This window comes from Artibeus jamaicensis, unplaced genomic scaffold (genome assembly GCF_021234435.1).
Source record: "Artibeus jamaicensis isolate MK-2021 breed Jamaican fruit bat unplaced genomic scaffold, CSHL_Jam_final contig_1028, whole genome shotgun sequence".
In the NCBI taxonomy this organism is placed as follows: Eukaryota; Metazoa; Chordata; class Mammalia; order Chiroptera; family Phyllostomidae; genus Artibeus; species Artibeus jamaicensis.
The window spans coordinates 2,117,649-2,140,275 of NW_026521201.1; the positions used below are offsets into that span (position 1 = coordinate 2,117,649).

The 22,627-nt window shown below is 48.5% G+C and overlaps 1 protein-coding gene across 1 annotated transcript in view; it reads left to right on the top strand.

Moving 5' to 3' along the window:
* The first annotated feature begins 260 nt into the window (after positions 1-260).
* PLXNC1 (plexin C1) overlaps positions 261-22,627 on the top strand; it is a 150,353-nt gene continuing 127,986 nt past the window's right edge. Inside the window, exons 1-2 of the mRNA XM_037141912.2 lie at positions 261-1,697; positions 20,647-20,787. Of these exons, the coding sequence (XP_036997807.2) occupies positions 630-1,697; positions 20,647-20,787 (1,209 nt within the window). The 5' untranslated portion in view covers positions 261-629. The remainder of the gene's footprint in view (positions 1,698-20,646; positions 20,788-22,627) is intronic.

The following is a 22,627-nucleotide window of genomic DNA, read 5'->3' on the forward strand; positions in this document are numbered from 1 at the left end:
GCGCGCCCTGGGAGCCCCAAGCGAGCCAAGGGGCGATGGTGGCGGCCGCGGCGGCAGCAGCAGCAGCTCAGCTTTGTTTTGAATAGATGAAAGAGGCCACCTACATAGTAACCCAAATTATGAGCCCTCCCTCCTCCCTATCTCACCGAATCAAGAGGGGAGGGGAGATGGGCGTGGAGGGAAGGCGGGCGAGCGGGAGGCGGAGGAGGAAGAAGATGAGGAAGGGGGCCAGTTGCATCCCACTTTCACAATGGGAAAGTGAAACGCACAAACGCACCCAACCTCTCCAGCCCTCCCGCCTGCCTCGCTCTCCCCCCTCCCGCTCCGCGCCGCCCCGCGAGCGCCGGCGCTGCACAGAGGAACTCTCCGGAGCTGAAGGGCGAGGAGGAAGCGGCGCCGGAGCGCGCAGAGCTTGCTACTGCCGCCGCCACCGCCGCCGCTGCGCAGGCTGCCGGAGCGAGCCCGCCGCGCCAACCCTCCTTGCTCTCCTTCCCAGGCGAGCAGCGGGGATGGGGCGGCCGCGGGAGCCCGAGCGCGCGCAGGAGCCGCCGCCGCCCGCGTCTCCGTAGCCGCGCGCCTGAGCCGCCGTCGTCACCTCGCGCCCTGCCCGGGGGCACCCCCCCATCCCCATGGAGGTCTCCCGAAGAAAGGCACCACCGCGCCCCCCGCGTCCCGCCGCGCCGCTGCCCCTGCTCGCCTATCTGCTGGCTCTAGCGGCGCCCGGCCAGGGCGCGGACGAGCCTGTGTGGCGGTCCGAGCAAGCCATCGGAGCCATTGCGGTGAGCCGGGAGGACGGAGTGTTCGTGGCGAGCGGCAGCTGCCTGGACCAGTTGGACTACAGCCTGGAGCACAGCCTCTCGCGTCTGTACCGGGACCAAGCGGGCAACTGCACGGAGCCCATCTCCCTGGCGCCCCCCGCGCGGCCCCGGCCCGGGAGCAGCTTCAGCAAGCTGCTGCTGCCCTACCGCGAGGGGGCGACCGGCCTCGGGGGGCTGCTGCTCACGGGCTGGACCTTCGACCGAGGCGCCTGCGAGGTGCGGCCGCTGGGCAACTTGAGCCTCAGCTTCCTGAGCAACGCCACCGAGGTGGTGTCCTGTCACCCGCAGGGCTCGACGGCCGGCGTAGTGTACCGCGCGGGCGAGGGTAAACGTTGGTACCTAGCCGTGGCCGCCACCTACGTGCTGCCAGAGACTGAGACGGCGAGCCGCTGCAACCCGGCAGCATCCGACCACGACACTGCCATTGCGATCAAGCACACCGAGGGGCGCCGCAGCCTGGCCACCGAGGAGCTGGGCCGCCTCAGGCTAAGCGAAGGGGGCGTGCGTAGCCTGCACTTCGTGGATGCCTTTCTCTGGAATGCCAGCGTCTACTTCCCCTACTATCCCTACAACTACACGAGCGGCGATGCCACGGGCTGGCCCAGCATGGCGCGCATCGCGCAGAGCGCAGAGGTGCAGTTCCAGGGCCAGGCGGCCCTCGACTGCGGCCACGGGCACCCCCACGGCCGCCGCCTGCTCCTCTCCTCCAGCCTGGTGGAGGCCCTGGACGTCTGGGCGGGCGTGTTCAGCGCGGCCACTGGGGAGGGTCAGCAGAAGCGCTCTCCCGCCACCACGGCACTCTGCCTCTTCAGGATGAGTGAGATCCAGGAGCGCGCCAAGAGCTGCAAGTGGGACTTCGAGCCCAACCAGCAAAACTGCGTAAGTCCTGCCCCCAGACACTGCTGGAGCGCTCCCACTGGGGACCCACCACCGAGGCAGAGCTGAAGGAAGACCGGGTTGGCATTACCAGGTCCGGGATTCACAGCCCGGTTGCTGCACGATGGTCGTTCTAACAGTCTCCAAGGCCTCGGAGAGTCTAAAGCAGGGCCGGAGGTCCCCAAAGGCAGTGTAAAAAGAGAAGTGGAGAGGGTAGGAGTTAGGGTCAAAACTCTAGTGAATGCATCCCAGTGCCATCATTCCCTGCCCAAATGTAGCCGCTTGTTTGGGGCCGAGCCTCCCCGTGCAACCCCACCCCTCCCTTTCCCAATCGCTAACCCAAGTGTGGTTTTGGCAGACCTGTGGCTTTGACCCCTTTCCTCAACATGGTTACCGAACGTAGAGCCCTCAGCAGAGAAGCCACTGAACCTAAAGGACTTGCTGCCACACCCCGGGCTTTGTGTCCCCCACCACGGTAACATATGTGGTATGGTCTGAAGAGTTGGTAGCCTGATGAACACGGGGCAGAGCTAGCCTGGAAAAGAGGCTCCTGTTTGGCAGATCAGAACCCTGGGCGCGACCCAGAGAAAGGGGGCGGGGCTGTGATTCTGTTCAGGGTGAACTGTGGTCTCCAGGTGGAGGGAGAGGCTGGGAAGGCAGAGGCGGCTTTGTGGGTAGAAGCCTCACCCTGGAAGGGGAGAGCAGGAAAAAGTGTGGGGTGCTAAAGGCAGTTTCTGGGCTCCAGGTTGCCTGTCTGAATCGTGGGGCTCAGAGGCACCACCCTTCTGTTGTACCCAGCCCGGAAAACAGCACAGCCTTTCCTTGGGTTCCCAGGGCACCCACAGTGAGACTCTTGAAACTGGCATTTCTTGACTGGAAAATAAAGCAGTGGTTCAAGAGGGTCCAGTTGATGGGGATTATGGAGCCATTGTGCACTTCTCAGAGGCTGTTTTCCTTCCAAGGCTGCTGGCACATCAACTCCACATATGGCTCCTGAGAGGGGAGCCTGCTGAGTGCCTCCTTTATAACTGGACAGAAATCAAAGAGCAGAAATTAATGGCTACAGGTGTTGCCATTGTTTTTGGTGTAGAATGTGTCAGAGAGGCAGGGGAGAAGTCTCCACTTGGAATATGTGTTGGTGCAATTGTTGTGTAAGCACACAGGGGAGCGTTCGCTCTAAGGTATATTAATATGCATATAAAGGACACCCCCACCCACTCCCTTCTCTTCAAAGCCCATCTCACCAAATATTAGCCCCATTATTTAGGAAGAAAAAAACCTGAGGTCCTCTGCAACGCTCCTTAGAATGGACATTTACTTCTTCCTCCTTGCTTATCAGTTGTATGCTGAGACACACACATAATGCTTTCATTTAGTTACTGGTATAATTTTTTTAAAGCACAAATGACACATAATGAACCATAAAGGACTTATTTTGCTATACACATCTAACTGAATATTTAATATTGGTATTTATTAGATCTTTATAATCTTATAGTTCAAGTTGGGCAAAAATTATTGCCTTCTACCCCTCTGTTGAAAAACTTGAAACTACCCCCAAATATTACTTTCTGTCGAGCTTTAGGCAATACTTGGTCTCCCGGGTTCACAGGAGACAGCTTGGAGGCCCCCAGCAGGTAAGAACGGGAAGTCCAAGCTTTGCCATCTGACAGCTGTGTAGATGTGTGGAGCCAAAACATTTCTCTTGACTGCCTCTCTCCGCCCATTGGGTCCTGGAGGACTTAGTTCCCTTCCAAACCCAGCAGGCATCTCGAATGTATTCAGAATCCAGGTTTTGGCCATATCAGGTGTTCAGACTTGTGCTGGGATGAGGAGGAGAGGGACCAGTTTATCATCTTCAGGGGAGCTGCCCCTTGGAAATCAGGCAAGGGATGAACATATGCTGCCAAAAATCAGGAACTGGAAAAAATAATTAAAAGAGGTCCCTCCACAGCATCTTTTGCTGCTGTTATTTGCTGAGAACACCCACTGTGCTCAGAGCTCTGTGTTCTGAAAGACAGGGTCTCTACCCACTGAGCCTGTCGTCCAAGTTAAATAACACACTCTGGTTCAAACAATAGCATGTCATGGCTGTACAGGTGGGAGTATGGAGTTTTGATTTTTTTCCCTTCCCTCATTTAAGTAAATTTCTTGCTGCTACTATGCACTACAAAACCTTAATAGAATTGAATTTCAAGAGGGGTTTGAGTGAAAAAAGAAAGGTGGTAGTTTTGATGAAAAAGCTGACAATTTTCTAACCTAGTAAATAAGCAGATAAGATACTTCATTCAACCAACATTTGTTTGATGCCTGCTAGTGTGAGCAGTGCTCTGTGCTGGATGCTGCCGATTTTGCCAATGAAAGGACAATGGCAAGTTGCAACCCCATTTAATGGGGTCATGGGATCCATGTGCCTCCGCTTGTCACTCAGAACAATGTTGCCATTTGAAATGCATTTGTTCTGCGTTTTCAGGTTTGAATGTTTTGGAAGAGGCGTGCTGAATTATAGGTGCCTAAAATAGGAGGTGGACTTGAAACACTCTGGAGGGAGCCTCAATAGGTTCCCACAGTGGTTCCTTCGGAACAGTCATTTGAACAGTCAGCCACAGGCGGCGAGGCACAGGCTGGATCTGCATGCCTGCTCCCTCTCCTCCTGCTACATGGCTCACTCTCATTTTGCATCCTTAATCAACCGTGGGCAGCAAGGTGACAGGAGTGACGGGGTTGTGTTTTCTCATTTCTTGGTTCTCTTCTAATCACATGTGGCTGGTTGTCTTCCTCTTTGGCTTCTCCTGCTAGGATTCATTTGGGGAATGCTTGTGCAACAGCTGTGCACTACTCAGCCGTCTACACACCGGGCCTTTACTGTTTCTGCCTCGCCACCAACTCTGAACCCCTTTCACAACTCTGGCAGGTTAGCTCGAGTCCATGAACACACCCAGACTGCCGATTTCTCTAGACCTTAATGAATAATAACAGTCCTATAATAATAATAATCTGATAATTCTAAGAAATATGTGCACAGCACTTTGCCATATATTATTTCTTTTGAGCTCCTCTTCAAGTTTAAGGCTGAACCTGTGAGGAGCAGTCCCATTTACCTGATGGGGACGCTCAAAAGAAGAGAAGAGCAGGTGAAGGCCCTCCAGCTTAAGCCCAGGTCCCTCAGTGGCTACTTTGTGTATTTTCTTTCCACCACTCTGGTGCTTCTCGAACCTTCCCGTGAAAGTCCCTCATTGAAAAAGCAACAGCCCACCTCCCCTAAAATATGGGGTTGATGTTGCAGAGTGCTCCTGGAAATGTGTTTTAAAAGTTCATGTGATTTTTTTCATTCTACTTCATAACATACCTGTTTGTTTTGGTTAATATTTAAAAATGAATGATTTAAATTATGTGCGAATTACTTGATTTAACTTCCTCCCTCTCTGAACTCCAGCTACTCCTGGCATACCAGTGCATTTGTCGAAAGTGTTTATACCCGAGTTTTGAAGTCTGATCGTTCCAGATTCATTTGGCTGCCATAGTTGGGTCCTGAGGTTGCTTGTGGTTTAAACATGGTGGCTACCCGCTCTGTAGGCACTGCGAGTGATATGTTTTCTTACCCTGTTGGCCAACAGGACTGGTTCATTCTAGCCCTCGAGGGGAGACATAACCCCTTCTTCCACACTCACGTAATTCCACATGAGCTGACGTAATGTAACTGTCATGCAGACAACCACAGGATACTCACATGGTCTCTGACAGATAGGAACTTGGGGCTACTGCATGCTGAAGTGATGTCCCAGGGTCACTTGGCAGTGTAGCCTTCTTGACCTCAAAATCCACAGTCTTCCTGTCATGTTTATTCCTCCTTTAGTTTTTGTCTAGCCACTTTGCAATCTGTAGACTAGATGGTGACTTTTACCCTCGTGTGTGTGTGTGTGTGTGTCTGATATGCAAAGATGGATGGATTTGAAAAGCCCAAAACCCACTTAGAGAGGAAAAAGCAATCAGGGCTACCTTCTACTGGGTACCTGTCAGAGCCAGGCTTTGTGTTAAGCACTTTGCATGCCTACTTTTTGTGTGATTCTCATAGAGATTCAATGAGGCAAGGACTGTAGTTATGATTTTATACATGAGAAACATGAGTACTGGAGAGATTTAATAGGTTCCACAGCTGGTGAATGGCAGAGGTTTTTGAATCTGGGTGGTCTGGCTGGAGGACCTGAGCTCTTCATCACTGTCATGGACAGCCCAGCACCACGGATACTGGGTTCTGGTGTCAGTTCTCTCTAAAGTGAGTAATACCGGCTGTTTGCAGACCTAAGACAGAACAGAGAATCCCTGACTGGGAACTGAGTTTCTACTTCTGCGTGTTTGACTACCTGAAGCTCACACTCTGGGAGTGTCGCAGTTCCTGAGCCGCCAACTTGTAGAGAGCTTTGGTGTCCTTTCTCTTCAGGTTTATATTGGGTTGGTGAAAAAGTCCGTTACGTTTTTCCCATAATATAAAAGACACATTTTTTAATTTTCACCAATAACTTTATTGATTTGGATAATTTTGAGTATGTTGTGTATCTCCCACTATTGGCTTCAAACAGGTAGAGGCCAGGGGTGCTGCTAAACATCTTCCAATGCATAAAACAGCCCCACAGCAAAGAATTATTTGGCCAAAACATCAATAGTACAACGAAACTTCGCAGACCACTTCTGACATGTCTGATCAGTCACAGCACCTTCTCCATATACTGCACAAATCTCTTTTTGTGTTTCAGTTGTGTTTTTACCTTTCCTGAAAGAATAAAGCATAATACACCAAAAATGTTGTGCATCTTGTTCCACCTTCAGTGTTAAATTGGCTACACAAAAATTCACCAATTTTGGTGTTTTTTAAAAAATGCATGCCGATATGACAGCTGTCATGATACAAGCTAACAAAATTTTTTTTTGAAATGAAGTTGAAGACAACTAAGCACTACTAGAGCCATTGTTTGGAAAAAACATAATGGGCTTTTTGGCCAGGCCATAAATGACCTGCGAGAGACCTACAGAGCCTCAAGGGACTGCTCCCAGCCTTTGTTCCTAGACATAAGGTAGTTCATAAACTAAATCCAGAGATCTTGGCCTGAGTCCAGATCACAGGTACACTTTTCTTTATTAGCAGCCACAATTAAGACGTCGTCCCCAGCGTACCTAGCACATAGTACCTGGTATGTAGTAGGAACTTGAGAAATACTTGTGGAATTAACAAATGGAGTGTTTTGGAGGATCATGTTGGAAGTGATTTCTGTACTTAGCGGCAACGCTTTTCTGAGTCTGGCCCCTCGTTCTCCTTCACCATTGTGTTTTCTTAGTGTCTGATGTGTCAGGGCTCTTCCTCCCAGTTCCAGGCTGCCCGGCGGCCTCCACTCCTCTGGCTCTTCCCAGAAATCCCCAGTCACTGGACTAGCCAGGCTCTGGTCTCCGATCTGGAGTTCAGCTTTGACCGCAGATAGCCAGCAAGGCCAGAACTTCCGTGGTAACATTTAATACCGCGCAGGACGCTGCCTTGCCGGGAGGAGGGGAAAGGGCTTTACGCTGCAGGGCAGGGGGTCTCTGAGTGCGGTCTCTGGGCCAGCCGCTTCCTGAATCACCTGGGAACTTGTAGAAATGCAAATTCCTGGGCCTTACGTCAGGCTTACGAAATCAGAAACTCTGAGTGTGGACTGTTAGTCTGTGCTTCAGCAAGCCCTCCAGGCAGTTCTAGCGCACCCCCGGGTTTCGGAACCACTGCTGGAGGGTGACACAGTTTTCCTTGTGTCCCAGCTGAGGCACCTGGGATACAAAGGTGTCCTTTATTTCTGTGGCAGTTTTACATAGGACAAAGTAAACAACTTGTTTCACTATATCAGCTGATGGTTTTGGTGTCCATTCATCACCAACAGGAATTACCAATTTGGGGAGTAGGGAGGAAGGCAACTCGACTCAGCGCAAACAGCTCAGTTGTGATCCAGCACAGCTGTAAAACGGCACGGCTGTTAGGGCCTGGAGCGAGGCCCCCCTCCGACTAGACAGCTCTGCCCCAGCGAGACATCTTCAGTGGTTCAGCTCCGGTCGTGGAAACAGTCTTCAGTCTTCAGTGGCAAGGGAAAGCGCACTTCTGCAGCCACGGCGAGCCGACTTAACTGTATTTTGCCATATATAATGGATACCCACGTTTTGTGCACATTTTACACAAGATACCCATTATCACACCCATGGTATGTTTTCATCATACCCATGAATAATGTGCATTCTTTTTTTCCTCTCAAATATTTGGGCAAAAAGTGAGCATTATACATGGCAAAATACAGTGCATAAAAGTTCCTGCCTTTTGTACTGCTCGGTCTGTCCTTATACAAATGAGAACTCTAAATCCTCCCAGTCTGATTGGTCTAAAAGACACTGTCCTGATTGGTCAGAATGGAGCCACCCCAATGGGTCCATGAAGAAGCTGATGGGGACATAGCTGTCCAGCTCTGACTGGATGGGGGTCTCAGTCCTATTATTGGTAGATGCAGGACTCCAGGAACTCCATTGCAAAGGCTGGCCCAGACGGCAGACATGCAGTGCAGGCGGGCAGTTCGGTGCAGGCTTCTCCCTGAAGGGCAGTTTGTGTGAGAGGCCCCTGTGCAGAAATGGCTAGTAGGCTCTGTTTGTAAAACTGGAAACCAGTTGAGCCATTGAGAGCCTTCTTAGTATGTATCCTATTTTTCCAGGGTCGACAACTACCTTATAGTCCTTATTCTCTTCTAATTGTGCAAAGGGAATGCCTAGAACACCTGCTACAGTCTTTCCACTTTTGAGCTTGTAGTCTGAGTCCCAAGAACCTACAGCTCATCGTTTAATTAGCTCCTTCATTCTTGCCTGCAGCAGTCTCTCTGCATTTCATTCCAGGACTGGGGGACACTTCTAGAGTCTTCTGCTCTGCTGTACACCAGTTCCACACACTAAAATTCTCTCGGAGGGTCTACTCTTTGCAGCATCAATTCTAATACCAATTTCTGTGTTAGTTAGGCACAGTTGGTTGCATGAACAAAGATCCACTTAAGCAAGCTCAGATAAAGGGCTGGGAGACTCAGTGGGCAGAAACCCATGGAATTACGTGGAAATCTAGGAATACAACAGTACTGTGTAGTGGTCACAGGCACCGACTCTGGAGCCAGGTCAGCTAGGACCAGAGCTGCCATTTCACCAGTTGTGTGACTTGGGACAAATTATTTAATAACGTCTCTGTGCTTTGGTTTCTTCACTATGTATAGGCATCCTGTTTGTTTCATAGGCTTATTATCTGGATTAATGAGTTAATATGTCTAGGACGAACACTGCTTGACCCACAGTAAATGCTGTGTATGTATTCACTATCATCACCACTTTGATTATTAATAGTAATAGGATGGGTCTCCTTGAGATGGAATTGGGAGGAGGTTCTGGACTCAAGGCAGCCTGACGCAGCTTAGCAGCAGCACGGGAGGGACGCTCACTCTAAGGTTTCACTGTCAACCTGATTAACGTGGCTGCTTCCCTCCGCCCTGCTACCAAGTGGCCTGTGCTTCTTCAAACGTCTGCACCTCGACCCTCTCACCTGAACAAATGGACCTCAGCCTACCTGGGTCCCTGCTCCACTTCTCCATAGCGTTTACCCTTCTGCTTTGGCTGCCCGTGGGCAACAACTTTCTATATTAGTTCAACTCACCAGGAAAGAGAGTTGTGTCCAACTCACCTCTTGACGCCAGACTAGAGCCTAGTGCAGAGCGGCAATTTGTTGTTCTCGGTGCAGATACTGACCCCGGGTCCAGTCAGAAGAAGGGGGTCAATCGCGTGATGCCCCGGGAGGTGCAGAGGGAAGCTTCTTGTAGGATGAGTGACGGAAGAGCTGCACTGTGACCACTGCGTCCACCACTTGCACGGCTCCGTCTCTGCCTGCTCCCTGCGGGCTTCTTGATGACCCCCGCCTGCCCGAGCACGCGGCGGCACGCGGCGGTGCAGACGGAGGCCTGCTGCGAGAGACCCAGTGTCCGCTGGGGAAGAGCTCCTAGTCGTCACGGGTCTCACCCGTCTGTAGGGTCAGGGGCGTGGGAGTGGTAGTATTTTTTTAATTCAAAAATTGTGCTCATAGTATTTCTTAGTTTAATTTTCTACCTCGATGAAAATACTAAGTTTTATACTGTCTCAAAACCAAATAGTTTTTTTTAAAGATTTATTTATTTATTTATCTTTAGAGGGGAAGGGAAGGAGAGAGGGAGAGAAATTTCAGTGTGTGGTTGCCTCTCATGCGTCCCTTCCTGGGACCTGGCCTGCAACCCAGGCATGTGCCCTGACTGGGAATCGAACCATGATCCTCTGATTCGCAGGCCTGTACTCAATCCACTGAGCTACACCAGCCAGGGCGACAAAACCAAATAGTTTTATATGAATAGTTTTATATTATTAAAATTTTATACTGTCAGAAATTGTGACTTATGTTTCACAGTTTCAATAGTTGGTCTTTATGTCAGTTTGTCTACTCAATGGTTACACACAGTATTCTCCATGGAGAAGCTATGACAGGGATTTGACCCTTAAGTCCTCACCCCACTGCGGGCCAATGCTTTTGGGCAGAGGTCAGCTACTTCTTCCGCACAGCTCAGGCCCTCGATATTTTAGGCTTTGCAGGCCTCATCCAGTCTCTTTCCAAAGACTCTGTCACTATAGTGAGGGGGCAACCATGGACGATGTTCCCATAAAACTTGAGGCACTGAAATCTGAATTTCATTTAATTTTCACTTGTGAAATATTCTTCCTTTGATTTTTTTCCAAAAATTTAAAATATAAAATTTTCCCATGTGGTTGGCTTTTCAGAAAAATACAGGTGTGCCAGATTTGGCCCGTGAGTGGTACTCCACCACCCCTGCCGTTACGCGTGAGAGCGACACAAGCCTTTATGATGCATCAAACGTAAGGGGAAAATGCCGTGGAAGCCCCCAGGAAGGAGCACTGGACTCAGCCTGGGAGGATCTGGGAGGCTTCTCAGGGAGGATGCTGAGCTGTGTCTTCAAGCCAAGTGGAGAAGGCAAGGAAGGGTGTTCTGGAGACAGGGAACAGCTTGTGCACAGTGGAGGTCGAATAAGCTTGTGAACGGCAGGTAGCTCGCCCGTCTGGGGAGTGTCCAGAAAGGAATGTGCAGGTCCAGATGGCAAAGGGCTTAATGAGACAGGCAAGGTGGTTGGATTTTATCCCGATGGTCAGTCATTGTCAGACTTTCCAAACCTGGCCTTTAAAATAAATCTTAACCAGAAGCTCGATATGAGAAAAAGATCAGTGAGTCATCACTGACCTGCTGCTCTGGGTGAGACCAATGCCACCCAGCTGGGATGTGGGGTGAAGCAGGGAGGTTGCCAGAACCCTACCACTTTGCCCCACCCCACCCAAGCCTGTCCAGGGGCTTCTCAAAGGAACTGCCAGGACTGTGGCTGATGACGGGCACTGGCAGGGCTGTGAGCAGACACAGCCTGGTCCTGTTCTAGGAAGATTACTCAGAAGGCTGGGCGCATGAGGCGAGATTGCTGGCAAAGCAACCGAATAGAACGGCAGCCGTTGTTACAGACAAATAATTTCTTCAATTCCTATTATGTGCCAAGTGTTGTGCAAAAATATTTCTCTCAGTGGTAAAGAGAGTAGACAATAAACATGTAGCAAATAAATGAAGAAGTTATTTTTATATGAGAGTGATAAGTAGCGCTTAGAGAGCACTTACTGTGTACCAAGTGTAGTGCTTTTCCAATATTAACTCATTTAATCTTTACCACAACCTTCTGAGGTGGGTAATATCTTTGCTTCCATTTTACAGATGAGGGTACTGAGGCACAGGCTGAGGTTGGGGCTGTGAAGGAACTAAACAGGCACTGGGGAGAGTCTCCTTTATGGAGGTTGAGTTGACACCAGGAAGAGACCGTGACACCATGAGAATGGACAGTTATGGACATCTCCGGAGCCAGGACGTGAGCACTCCTGGCAGACAGAGTTCGAGGGTTGAAAGGAGGGAATGACTTGGCCAGTTTGAAGAACAAAAGGTTAGTGTGGTTGAGTACAGAGACATAGGGAGGGGACAGTGTTAGAGCAGGAGGTTGCCAAGGAAGCAGCAGCCCCATCCTATATGCCTTGCAGGCTGCTGGAAGGAGATTATATATATTTTTTTCTTAAAGTGTAGAAGAGCCTTTGAAGAGAAGTGAAACGATTGGATTGGAATTCCCACATAATGGCTGCCCTGTGGGGAATGGATGAGAGACTGGCCCTGGGGGGGGGCAGGGAAGCCTGCGGGAGGCTCCGGTAGAAGTCCCGGCGAGAAACGCTGTGGCCCTGCTGGGAGTGGCGGGGACAGTGTGGAAGGAACAGACCGGTCCTGTGCTCCGCAGTAGTGCAGGGACGCAGGGAGGCTGAGCTGGGGTGGCAGCAGTGAGGGGGGGGGATAGCTTCAAATAGCTTTTCAAGATGTAGAATTGAGAGGTATTGGTGACCAACTAGAAGACAAGTTTAATTTTTGTTGCTTTTTGGTTGCCTCTGAGACACCCAGAGTCCCCAGGCAGGCAGTCAGCAATGAGTCCAGCATTGGGGATCTGCCCTGGAACTCAGTGGGGTGCCTGCCGTACTTGGAGGAGTGCCAGGCTGTGCACTGGGCTCAGCTTGGTGCTGTCTTGCGTGGGTGTCGGGGTGGGTGTGTCTGCGGGGAGTGGCTGGGTCCCTCTCACCTTGGATTCCCAGGCACCCATAAGGTTATACAGCACATAGTGGGACCTCAATAAATGTTTGTCAAACTAGAAAGAAGCTGTCCTTCATCTGGTGGAGGAGAGAGTGGTCATAGCTCAGTGAGGCAAGAGCTTCCATGACACTGGAGCTGTGTTTATGGCCAGAACAAGGCCAGGTGGCCTAGAGGGAAGGGAGTCTCCCTGGGACTCGCCCACCGTTGAGGCTGGTGCTGGGTCACTGCCCCATGCCCTCAGCCTGGCCTTGGAAGAGTCCGCTGAGAAGCGAATTCTCCAACATACCAGCTGTCCCTAAGTTACTGCTTGCTGACGTTTTCCTGAGGCCTATGTCTCTATGAGGGACTGTACCTTCCAGTTAGGTTCCACGTACTGACCCTGGCTTCTCTGAGGCAGCAGGACGGGGTAGGTTGCCCAGGGAGCCAGTAGTTTGAGTGTCAGCCTTCGGTGTGTAGCAGGTCCGCACGTGCCCTGAACCAGTGGCTCCTCAACCCCCAGAACCCTGGTGCTGTGGGCCGGTAAGGAAGGCTGTCGATTCCTTCTCAGAACAGTGGCTTTAAGTGCATAAAATAAAAACAGAGAATTGCAAAATGAACCAGTTATATTGATATACAGATACGTCAAAATATTTTTTTCCATTTGAAATCTAGCGTATATCAATTCATTATATAGCAAGATCTGGGAGCAGTAACTACCATAATTTCAAAGTAGAGACAGCGAAAACAGTATTTGGAGATATCTGAAACAACAATAAAATGATATGAAAATATTTCTTCGGATGGCAGTCACAGATTCAGTCAATACTACTGTGGCCTGTGTACGTAATGAAAGGAAATGCTAAAATATTTTATTCTTGTCCAACTGCACGAATTCTCTGCATCCAGTCCTGAGTCGTGGATGTCAGTGGGGCTTCCCCCCCCCAAAATTCACTCCGGGAACCCATGGCATGAAGTGTAAAGTGTTGCATGTTGTTTCAAAACTTATTTGATTGGCTTATTTTGACAGTGCGAGGTTTATTCTCATATGTGTTTTACAGATCAAGACTTGGCCAAGAGCAAGGGCTCCTTAAATGCTGGGCAGATGGGTGGGTGGAGAAGCTTCAGAAAGGTTAAATGACTGCCCCAACTTATAGCTCATAAGGGATAGGGCTTGAACTTGAACGAATGCCACTTTTTACTCAAAGTCTCTTGTTCTTTTTATTCTTTCATGATACTATTAGGCTATTTCTATTTTAAAGAGTTAACTCAATGCAAGACATGTTCATAATTTATGCTGCTCTCTGATCGTGGGAGAGAACAGTCCCATGATTCCTTTGCCAAAAAACTCCTCAAGTGTTTTGTTTACTTATCAGAACCACATTTTAAGTGCACTGAATCTTAGACCCTCAAAGGCTGAGATGGCAAGAGCCCCAGAAACTGTCTTTTACAAGCTGTCAGTGAACTGTGGTTGTGAAATTCAGGGAAGACCAAGATACCTGGCAGTGGGAGGGGTGGTGTAGTTTAGTATTGTTCTGCAAGGTAGAATTATGCCCCAGAATTTACAAGGGACAAATTTTGGCTCAGTTGAAGGACTCTCTAGTGTTTAGACCTAGTCAGCAATGTGCCAGCACTGCCTGATGTGATATTGACTGTAATGGTCCAAACGTTGATTCGCGCATTAATTCATTCAATAAGTGTTTATTGACAACCTACTACATGCAAGATGCTGAGGTGTGTGCTGCATTTAAAGTGTAGATTAAGATAAACTGCTGTAGAGCTTAGAGTCTATTGAGAAACAGACAATAAATAAAAATCTAAAAACAATAATTATAATAAGTATGGTGAAGGAAACAAATGAAGTGGTATGTTCAGAATGACACCTGGGGTAGGGATGGGAAGATCACGTTGTGTGTCCATGAGGAGGTAACATTGAACTTGAAACCTGAAAGATTAAAAAGGCCTACGATGAGGTAAAGATGAGGAGAGGAGATCGGAAAGAAGTAGCATGTGTGAAGGGCCTGAGGCAGAAAGACGGTACCATGCTGAGGAGCCTGGAAGAAAGCCACTGTGGGCCTCAGAGCAGGGGAAGGAGAGCAGCCAGGAACAAGCAGGCGCGGAGCAGCTCACGTCAGACTGGGGGGTGGGTGGCGTTTGGATTTAACTCTTAAATGCCAGTGGAAGCCCTTGAAGAGTTTTAGGCAAGGTAGTAACATGATGGGTTTTATATGTTAAAGGATTATTCTGGTTACTTGATAGAGAATAGATTTTAGGTTGAAAGAGAAAGTCCAGGAGGCCCTCGGAGTTGATCAGGAGTGAGGTGATGGCGCTGGGGTTGGGCGGAGACCATGGAGACAACACTTGAGGTCCTTGGGAAAGTCAGCCGAGATGTCTCCTGCATTGGACGTGGGGAGTGAGGGGCAGAGAGGAGCCAGCGGTGACCGATGGTTCTGCCACCATGTGAGGAAGACCAGAGAGGAGCAGAGTGGAGGAAAGAAGTGTCCGGGTTACCATTTCCAGCTACTCTGAAACCTTGTGAGAGACCATTGGTTTTCAAAGGAAACAATGCCCTTCATTCACAGGGTATTTAGACGTGTGGGAGGTGGTACTTCTTCAGCAGTCAGCACGATGGGGGGCACCCCTGGCATTTTGTGGACAGGGTCAGGGATGCCGAAAGTCCTGCATCCCACAGGACAGCACTTGTGGCAAAAAAATGTCCCATCTGGAATGCCAGTAGCTTCTTCCCAGAAAAACACTGATGGACTGAGTCTCTTTCAACTCTAAGAATCTAGGAAAAAGGCATTTTCACACTATCAGTCATTCATATCTTTAAAAAAATTGAGTCAGGTATCTTTTCATAGGTAGGTGTAGGCAGGGGATGAAGATTTAGATGGGAGATAGTGCATAAAGCAAGCAAAAGGAAGGATACATCTCAGGGGGGTGGGTGGGTGGTAGGTAGGGCTCAGTGGCTGGGGGACACCAGGGATCCCGGGGCCGTGGAAAGGAGGAGAGAAGGTGGAAGAGCAAGTGAGAGGGCGTGAAACATAAGCTTTCCACTTTGCAAGTTCCCTGTGGCTGCTCTACCTGCTACCAGGCGCTTGCCTGGTGTAGAGACGCCTCACTGTGTCCCCAGACTTCCTTCTCCATTCTTTCTCCACACTTGAAAATTTCCTTCTCATCATCTGAGTCCCCAAAGGAAATTCTTCTGTCCGATGCTCAGAGAGGTGCCACAAACTGAGACCCAGTCAGTGCTGTGCCTGCTGGAAGAATAAGGAAAGTGATAGGACCTGAATGGCTAATGAAATCGCACTCTAACCAGGGCGAATAATTGCTCTTTCTGTCTCTCTAGCTTAATAAAGATTCCTTTCTAATTATTTTCACATGCGATTTCATGTGGGCCTCCCAACAATGCTAATAGACAGGGCATGCATATTCCTGTGTCAGTTTTACAGACTTCATCATTGAGGTGCAGCCTGTAAGGGACAGAGCGGGGGCCAGAACTTGGACGTAGGGCTTCTAGCAAGGTTGCCTACCTGCAAGTGCACCCCTGGGTTTGTAATTTAGGAAGCGATGAAGAAACTGAAAGTAAGTGTATGTATGCCAAATGGTAGCAGAATACAAAATTAACTGCCCAAAGGTATTTTATCAGTGTGTAAGAAGTTCATAGGCACTCACTGTTTGCCCTGGCCCCATAAGGAAAAAGCAAAATGAGAGTCCTTTTCACATCTTGGGGTAAAAGACTCGACTCTTGCTGGGTTCCCAGTGCCCCCACTCTTGGGCGCATTTCCTCCAGCTCTTCTCACAACAGGTGAGAAGCAGCATGGATGTGAACACCCTGAGTGAGCACCCTGAGGCCGGCCAGCTGTCACATGGCAGGGGCGGGGTCATGGCGTTCCTCAACTCTGGAGGCACCATTCACGTCCTAGCATATATGACTGGTGCCACCAGGAGTTGTGCAGTGTACAACGAGGGTGGCTGTTATCAAAGAAAGATGGCATGAAGGAGGTCAAGCTGTTTCCCTCATGATGTGCTCACAACTGTGTATACTTACACACACTCACACTCGTGCAAATGTATGCATGCATCCATGCACACTGCACACACACACTTAGCACTCACTCCTCAGTAGCCTCCGCTCCACCTTGGTATATCAGGCCCAAGGCTCTATCTTTTTCAGCCTGAGCATCGTTTGAGACAAGGTAGCTTTCTCTGCTCACTGAAAAAAGTTTCCCTCCCAGAGCAGGCTGAAGTGTAGGCGTGTCGCTCTGGTTAGACATGGCAGGCAGGAGAGGCAGAATGACAACTCTGAGGGAACCAAGAAAGCCCAAAGGGGAGACAAGGTATAGAGTTAAGATTGGATTTTGTCATGAAAGGCAGAACTAGCAAAAGCATCATTACAAGGCATTAACCTTGTTACACACAGACGAACAAGCAGAGGCTGGGACCCAGAAATAAATTACACGTAATAAACTAGACAGAATAGGCTGAAAGCAACATTAGCAGTTATGGTCTAAGGGGAGAAAAGGGTAAGATACAAAATAGGCCAAAAAAAAAAAAGAGTAAGAATAATCTCTGGACACAGGGGGCCAACTATACGATTTCTCCCTCTTTCTCCTGCTTGGCTCCCTAGGTATCAACTGCACTTTTGTGTGGAGGTTTCTCTGGGGCCTGTTTTTCTTTTGTTTTCATTTGCTGAAATGAGCGTAAGAAAGCCATTCAGAGGCCTGCTTTTTCCATTCATGGGGACCTGTCTATTTCTGTGTGTTTCCAGCACAAAAGAATCCATTTTCATTCAGCCGCAGCCACCCTTAGGGTTACATGAGGTCCCAGCCCCCTGTTTCCTATTTTCTTCCAGGCTCGCCATTGTAATTGGCTACACAGTCCTGACTCTGGCCAGCATCCTCAAGGGTGAGAGCAACAGGCACCTGCCCAGCTCTTGGTCCCTCACAGCTGAGGAGGAGCTAGAGGTACTGCCAGGTTCAACAAGCTGTGACTCTCATTTCTTATACTGTGACTTGCATTTTGGTTGCAGATGACAGAGAACCTCATCAAGAGCAACTCAAACCATGACAGTGATTGTTGACTTAGTCCAAGGTTTAAAGGTTGGAAATCTGTGCTCAGTCACATCCTCAAGCACCTAGGGCCTTTTACTGTTTCCCCACACCAGTCTGAGCCTGTTGATTTTTATCTTCTATCTTGACTGCCTTTGAAACAGTTGGGCCCCACACAACTGACTTCAAAGGGGGAGGAGGCGAGGGAAGAGGGCCAGTGGGCTCACCTTAAGAACCTCCTCTTAGCAAGGAGGAAACTTATACCCAGAAAGCCCCTCAAGTGGGCTTCTTGTAAATGACTGGCTGGAACTGGGCCACACGGCCACCCCCTGGCTCCCAGGGGTAGGAGAGCAAGCGTCTCGCAATGGGGAGTGGGATTGCCGTTTGGCTTGGCCCAGTCATGGTTTGCCAGGCTTAGGCTGATTGCCGCCTGAACAAAATTATGATTCCTGTGGCAAAGAAGAAGGTGGGAGTACTGCCATGGGCATGGCAGGAAGTCTTTGTGTTTTTAAATAAGGTAATGGTAGCAAACTTGGATTGTGTGTTACTATAGGCCGGACCCTGTGCTGAGCTTCAGTGGGGCTTGTGTACTAACTCACTCAGGACTCTGAGTGAGTCTATGACATAAATGCTGTTGCCGTCACTTCCACTGTACAGAGGATGAAACTGAGTCACAGAGAGGTTACATAATGTGCCCCAGAGTACTTAGCTAGAGAGTGATAGAGCCAGGATTCAAACCCAGGAGGTCTGGCTTACTACCCTATCCTGCTCCTGTTAGGTAAGATGGTACAAGCCTCCAAGTAGCACACAATAAGTACGTGCTACTGATAATAATAATACTAGCGAAAACTTACCAACATGTCATTATTGCTAGTATGATTATTATATCTTCTTTGTAACCACCCTACTAATCAGGCTTGATTAGCCTTATTCACAACTGAGAAAGCCTGCCTCCAGCAGGGTTCAATTAATTGCCACAGGCCCCCAGTGGGTGAGAACCTAGCTCTAGCTCGAACCTGACCTCTCTGACCCCTAGTCCCAGGCATTTTGTTCTATGCCACCAGCTCTCCAGGCAGGTACCATTGATTTAATGGCTGCACTATGCTATTGACCCAACACTTCATTTTGAAAATTGCAACTATTGAAGAACAGTCAGAAGCCAGGGAAGGACACTAAAAAGGCTCAGACAAAAATTTGGAAGCAATTTTTATCTTGTTCCCTTTCAGCCTTGAGCTGCCTCTGTTTTTGGAGCCAATCTTTCACAGACAGAATATTTCATCCCACCTCAGCAAAGGCCACCTGTGGCATCATGGTTCTTGGCTAATCAGAATAGCTATAGTTATTAAGCACCTTCTGGATAGCAGACATGGGAGTACACTGTTCCATTTTGTCCTTGTGGATGGGTCATCAGCAGTCCGAAGCCATTCCTCATTCTGTGTCAAGAGGTGAAGAAAAATGGAGCTCCCTAGTCAAAAGCAGCAGTGTTAGATGGTGCCAGGTGCCCAGAGGGACGCGATGCTCAGTTCTCTTGAGTTAGCCTGTCTGTGCTGCTCAGATATGTAATAAAGGTCATAGGTATAGGTGGCCAGTGTTAAGTTTGAACAATTCTGGTTTTATCTTAAAGCAAGATGTGGTGTGCGTGCGTGTGTGTGTTTGTGTATCTAAAGGTCAGCAATTCTTTTTCTGCTCATAGTCATGAGGCATCTAAATGGCGATCTGTTGTCCTCATTCACAGATTTTTTTTTAACAGAAAAGGAACTCGCCTTCCCCAACTCCATGAAAAGTATCTTTTAACAGGAAAAAAACAACCCTCTAATGGGCCTTCAAACCATCTCCTTAGACTGAGTTTACTCTAGGGTATTTTATGCAAATCAGTCACTTTCTCCCCAGGTTATGACTCCTTTTCCTTGAAAAGTGACCATGGCATCAGAAGAAATCCTCACTACCTTATCTTTCCCTCCCAGCACAACTTCAACAAAGAAATGTAGGTGGCACTTTTAAAGGCTTCAGAAATCAATTTAGTCCTTGGACCCATTCAGTGTAGACATTAATGAAACTTGGTGGGTTTAAAAATAATAAATATTTAATATGACATAAATTGAAAGACATAAACACTGTTGGCAATAATATAATGAAGTTAATATGTCTCAGCTTCCCTCCCAAAATGGGGTGATTTGGGGAGTTGCGGTGACGCTTCCTGAGTTTGCCAGTATTCCCATTGGCTAAAATGCAGACGTGCCTTTGAAAACCTCCGGGCAGTTGGGGACGGGTGCTGGCAGATAAGTGTGCTATCACACTGCATTCAGTGGCTACAGACGGCACGATTCTTTCTAGCTCCATATCTTCCAGAGATTTGTGTAACAAACACAGTCCTCTGTGGGTGAAGGCAGGAAACCGAATAAAATACTCCATGCCTTTAAACAAGAAAGAAAAGGACATTTGGTCAACACCCTGTGTGCTCTGGGTTTCAAGAGGGGCTTTATTTAATGATTAAGAGCAAGTGAGTGATGCACTGTGCAAAGCCTCAGGATGTTGAAATGCCTTCGGGGCCGGACTTGTGCTTTTCATTTCCTCTTCAAAAGCATCAGCACCAGGTCCAGCTCCTGTGCACGGTTCCTCTTTAGTTCTGTGGCTCCGTCTTTCTCACCACCCATGATCCTATCTTTCCCTCTAGACCCTCAGAATTAATTACCCTGGCTTTGGGCTTCTCACTGCACTCTTCTTATAAGTCCGGAATCACCCTTTTCTGCCATCACACCCACTAGGATGGTCCATCTCACATCTTGGGAGATGGCTTGTTTAACCACACAGAAGCTGATCCCTAGCTAAAACAAACTGCAACAGGATCCTGCCAAGAGCCTCCCAATTCAGCAGTGGGCTCTCTTGGGGATAAAGTGGAACTCAGTGTCCTCTATCTGCTGGGGGAGTGTTAAAGGGATGGCTAGCTCACTGCTGGCAATCAATGCACGTTAATACATAGTAAACAAATGGCTTTCCATGGGCTGGGCAAACATGGCGATTTTGCAGATAAAAAGGATAAAATGTTGTTCCTGGGGATCTTGTCTAAGAAAATATGTGTGGGGCTCTGGTAGGAGCCTTCCCAGGTGGGCATAAGTGACATTTAATCATCACGAGAATTATTGCTGTTAAAAGTGATCTTTTTTATTTGTGCATTTGTGTGCATATGCAGAAAGGCAACCAGCAACTTGAAAAAGTCCAGCCCATTGCATCGTCTACCTTGATCCATCCTGACCTGACAGCTGTTTATGGCACCGTGGTAATGAACAGAACTGTTTTATTCCTGGGGACTGGAGATGGCCAGTTACTTAAGGTTGGTTTTCCGTGCTTCCTTCAATGTCAATTTTAATAGTGATCCAATTTTGTGCTTTGTAATTTTTTATTGCTTCTGGATTATGCATAACACCATACCAACTGTTTATGAACTCCTCAGGGACCCCTGCCCCCAGAAATGGCTTGAAAGAAATTTCTTGAAATCTACATGTAATAATCTCCTTGGCTATGCAACAAAGCACTAGCCTCCTTCTTTCCTGGTTCATGCCAAGATATTTCCCTTTCCTTACTCTCCAGCTGCCTGGGCAAGGTGAATGGGGGTCTGGCCCCTACTGTGTCCCCGACTCACCTCCCTGAGACATTTAACCTTTTGGTTCTGTCTCCTTTATAATGAAAATGTACAAAGCACCTGATTTCCCACAACTTCAAAGAAATGAGAGATTATAGGGCTTGAGCAGACAAAAAAACCCCAAAACCCAAAACAGGCGCTCCTTGACTCCAGCCCACTTACCACCCACAGACAGGGTTTGTTTTTTGCCCTTTGTACCAAAACACACACACCACAGAGAGGGTAGAGACCTGGAATTCTTTGAGATTCCCCTCGACTTTTATCTCTCAGGACTATATTTTCCCACTGATTGGATGCACCACTGGTCAGGTTGAGATATTTTATTCACACAGGGAGGGCCCGTGGGGAGGAGGAGAAAAGGAAATCAGAAATACCTAATAACTTGCCTGAGATTATGTAGCGGTTATTCTCTCAATGCCTTCAGCATGCATTTAGTGAACACTTCCTGTGGCCTCCCCTAGCACGTGTGGTTGGGCATTGCACTATTTCTGTCACCCTAGGGTGACATTCCCATGTCTGGCTGTAGCCAGCCAATACACTGTCAGCTCAGATTCTAAATTGAACATTAACAGATTTGTTTTCCCAATTGATCTCCCACTGATAACTAGCTGTGTGGCTTTAGGTTAATGGCCTAACTTCTCTGAGACCCCATTTCTTTTTTTTAATATATTTTATTAATTATGCCATTACAGTTGTTCTATTCCCCCCTTTATTCCCCTCCCCCCTGTACACCCCTCCCCCACATTCCCCCCTTTAGTTTATGACCACGTGTCTCAAGTTCTTTAGATTCTATATTTCCCATACTACTCTTGCCCTCCCCCCTATCTATTTTCGACCTTCCATCTATGCTACTTATTTTCTGTACCTTCTCCCCCCTTCTCCTTCTCCTACTCTCCTGTTGCTAACCCTCCATGTGATCTTCATTTCTATGGTTCGCTCCTGATCTAGCTGTTCTCTTAGTTTGCTTTTGTTTTAGGTGTGGTTCTTAATAACTGTGAGTTTGCTGTCCTTTCACTGTTCATCTTTTTTCTCTTCTTTTTTTTAGGTAAGTCCCTTTAACATTTCCTATAATAAGGGCTTGGTGATGATGAACTCCTTGAACTTGACCTTATCTGAATCTGTAAGGTGAGATTGTGCTAGACAACCTGGAAAACCCCTTCCTCTTCTGAAGGCCTCCAGTTCTGTCTTCTGTGCACCTCTCCCCACTCTAGCCAAACCTGTGCTTGCCCTGCTCCAAACTCTCGCGCTGGGCAGCGAGGCTCCTGCGCCTTTGCTTTTACTGCGCCCCTTTCCCGAATCACTTTCTCTTGTTTCTCTGCTTTCCCGAATGCTCTGTCTCTGTGCTTTGGCTTGGCTTGAACTGCACCTCATCTCTGAGGACTCCTCAGCCTATAGTGATCATGTTCTTCCCTCATCTCCTGAAATACTCATTATCTGTATCATTTTCTTTTTTGGCTCGTTCCAAATGACTTGCTTTCTTGCCTAACCTTTTCCCTTGTGTTTGTCTGGCCTTCTCAACTTGATTGGAAGT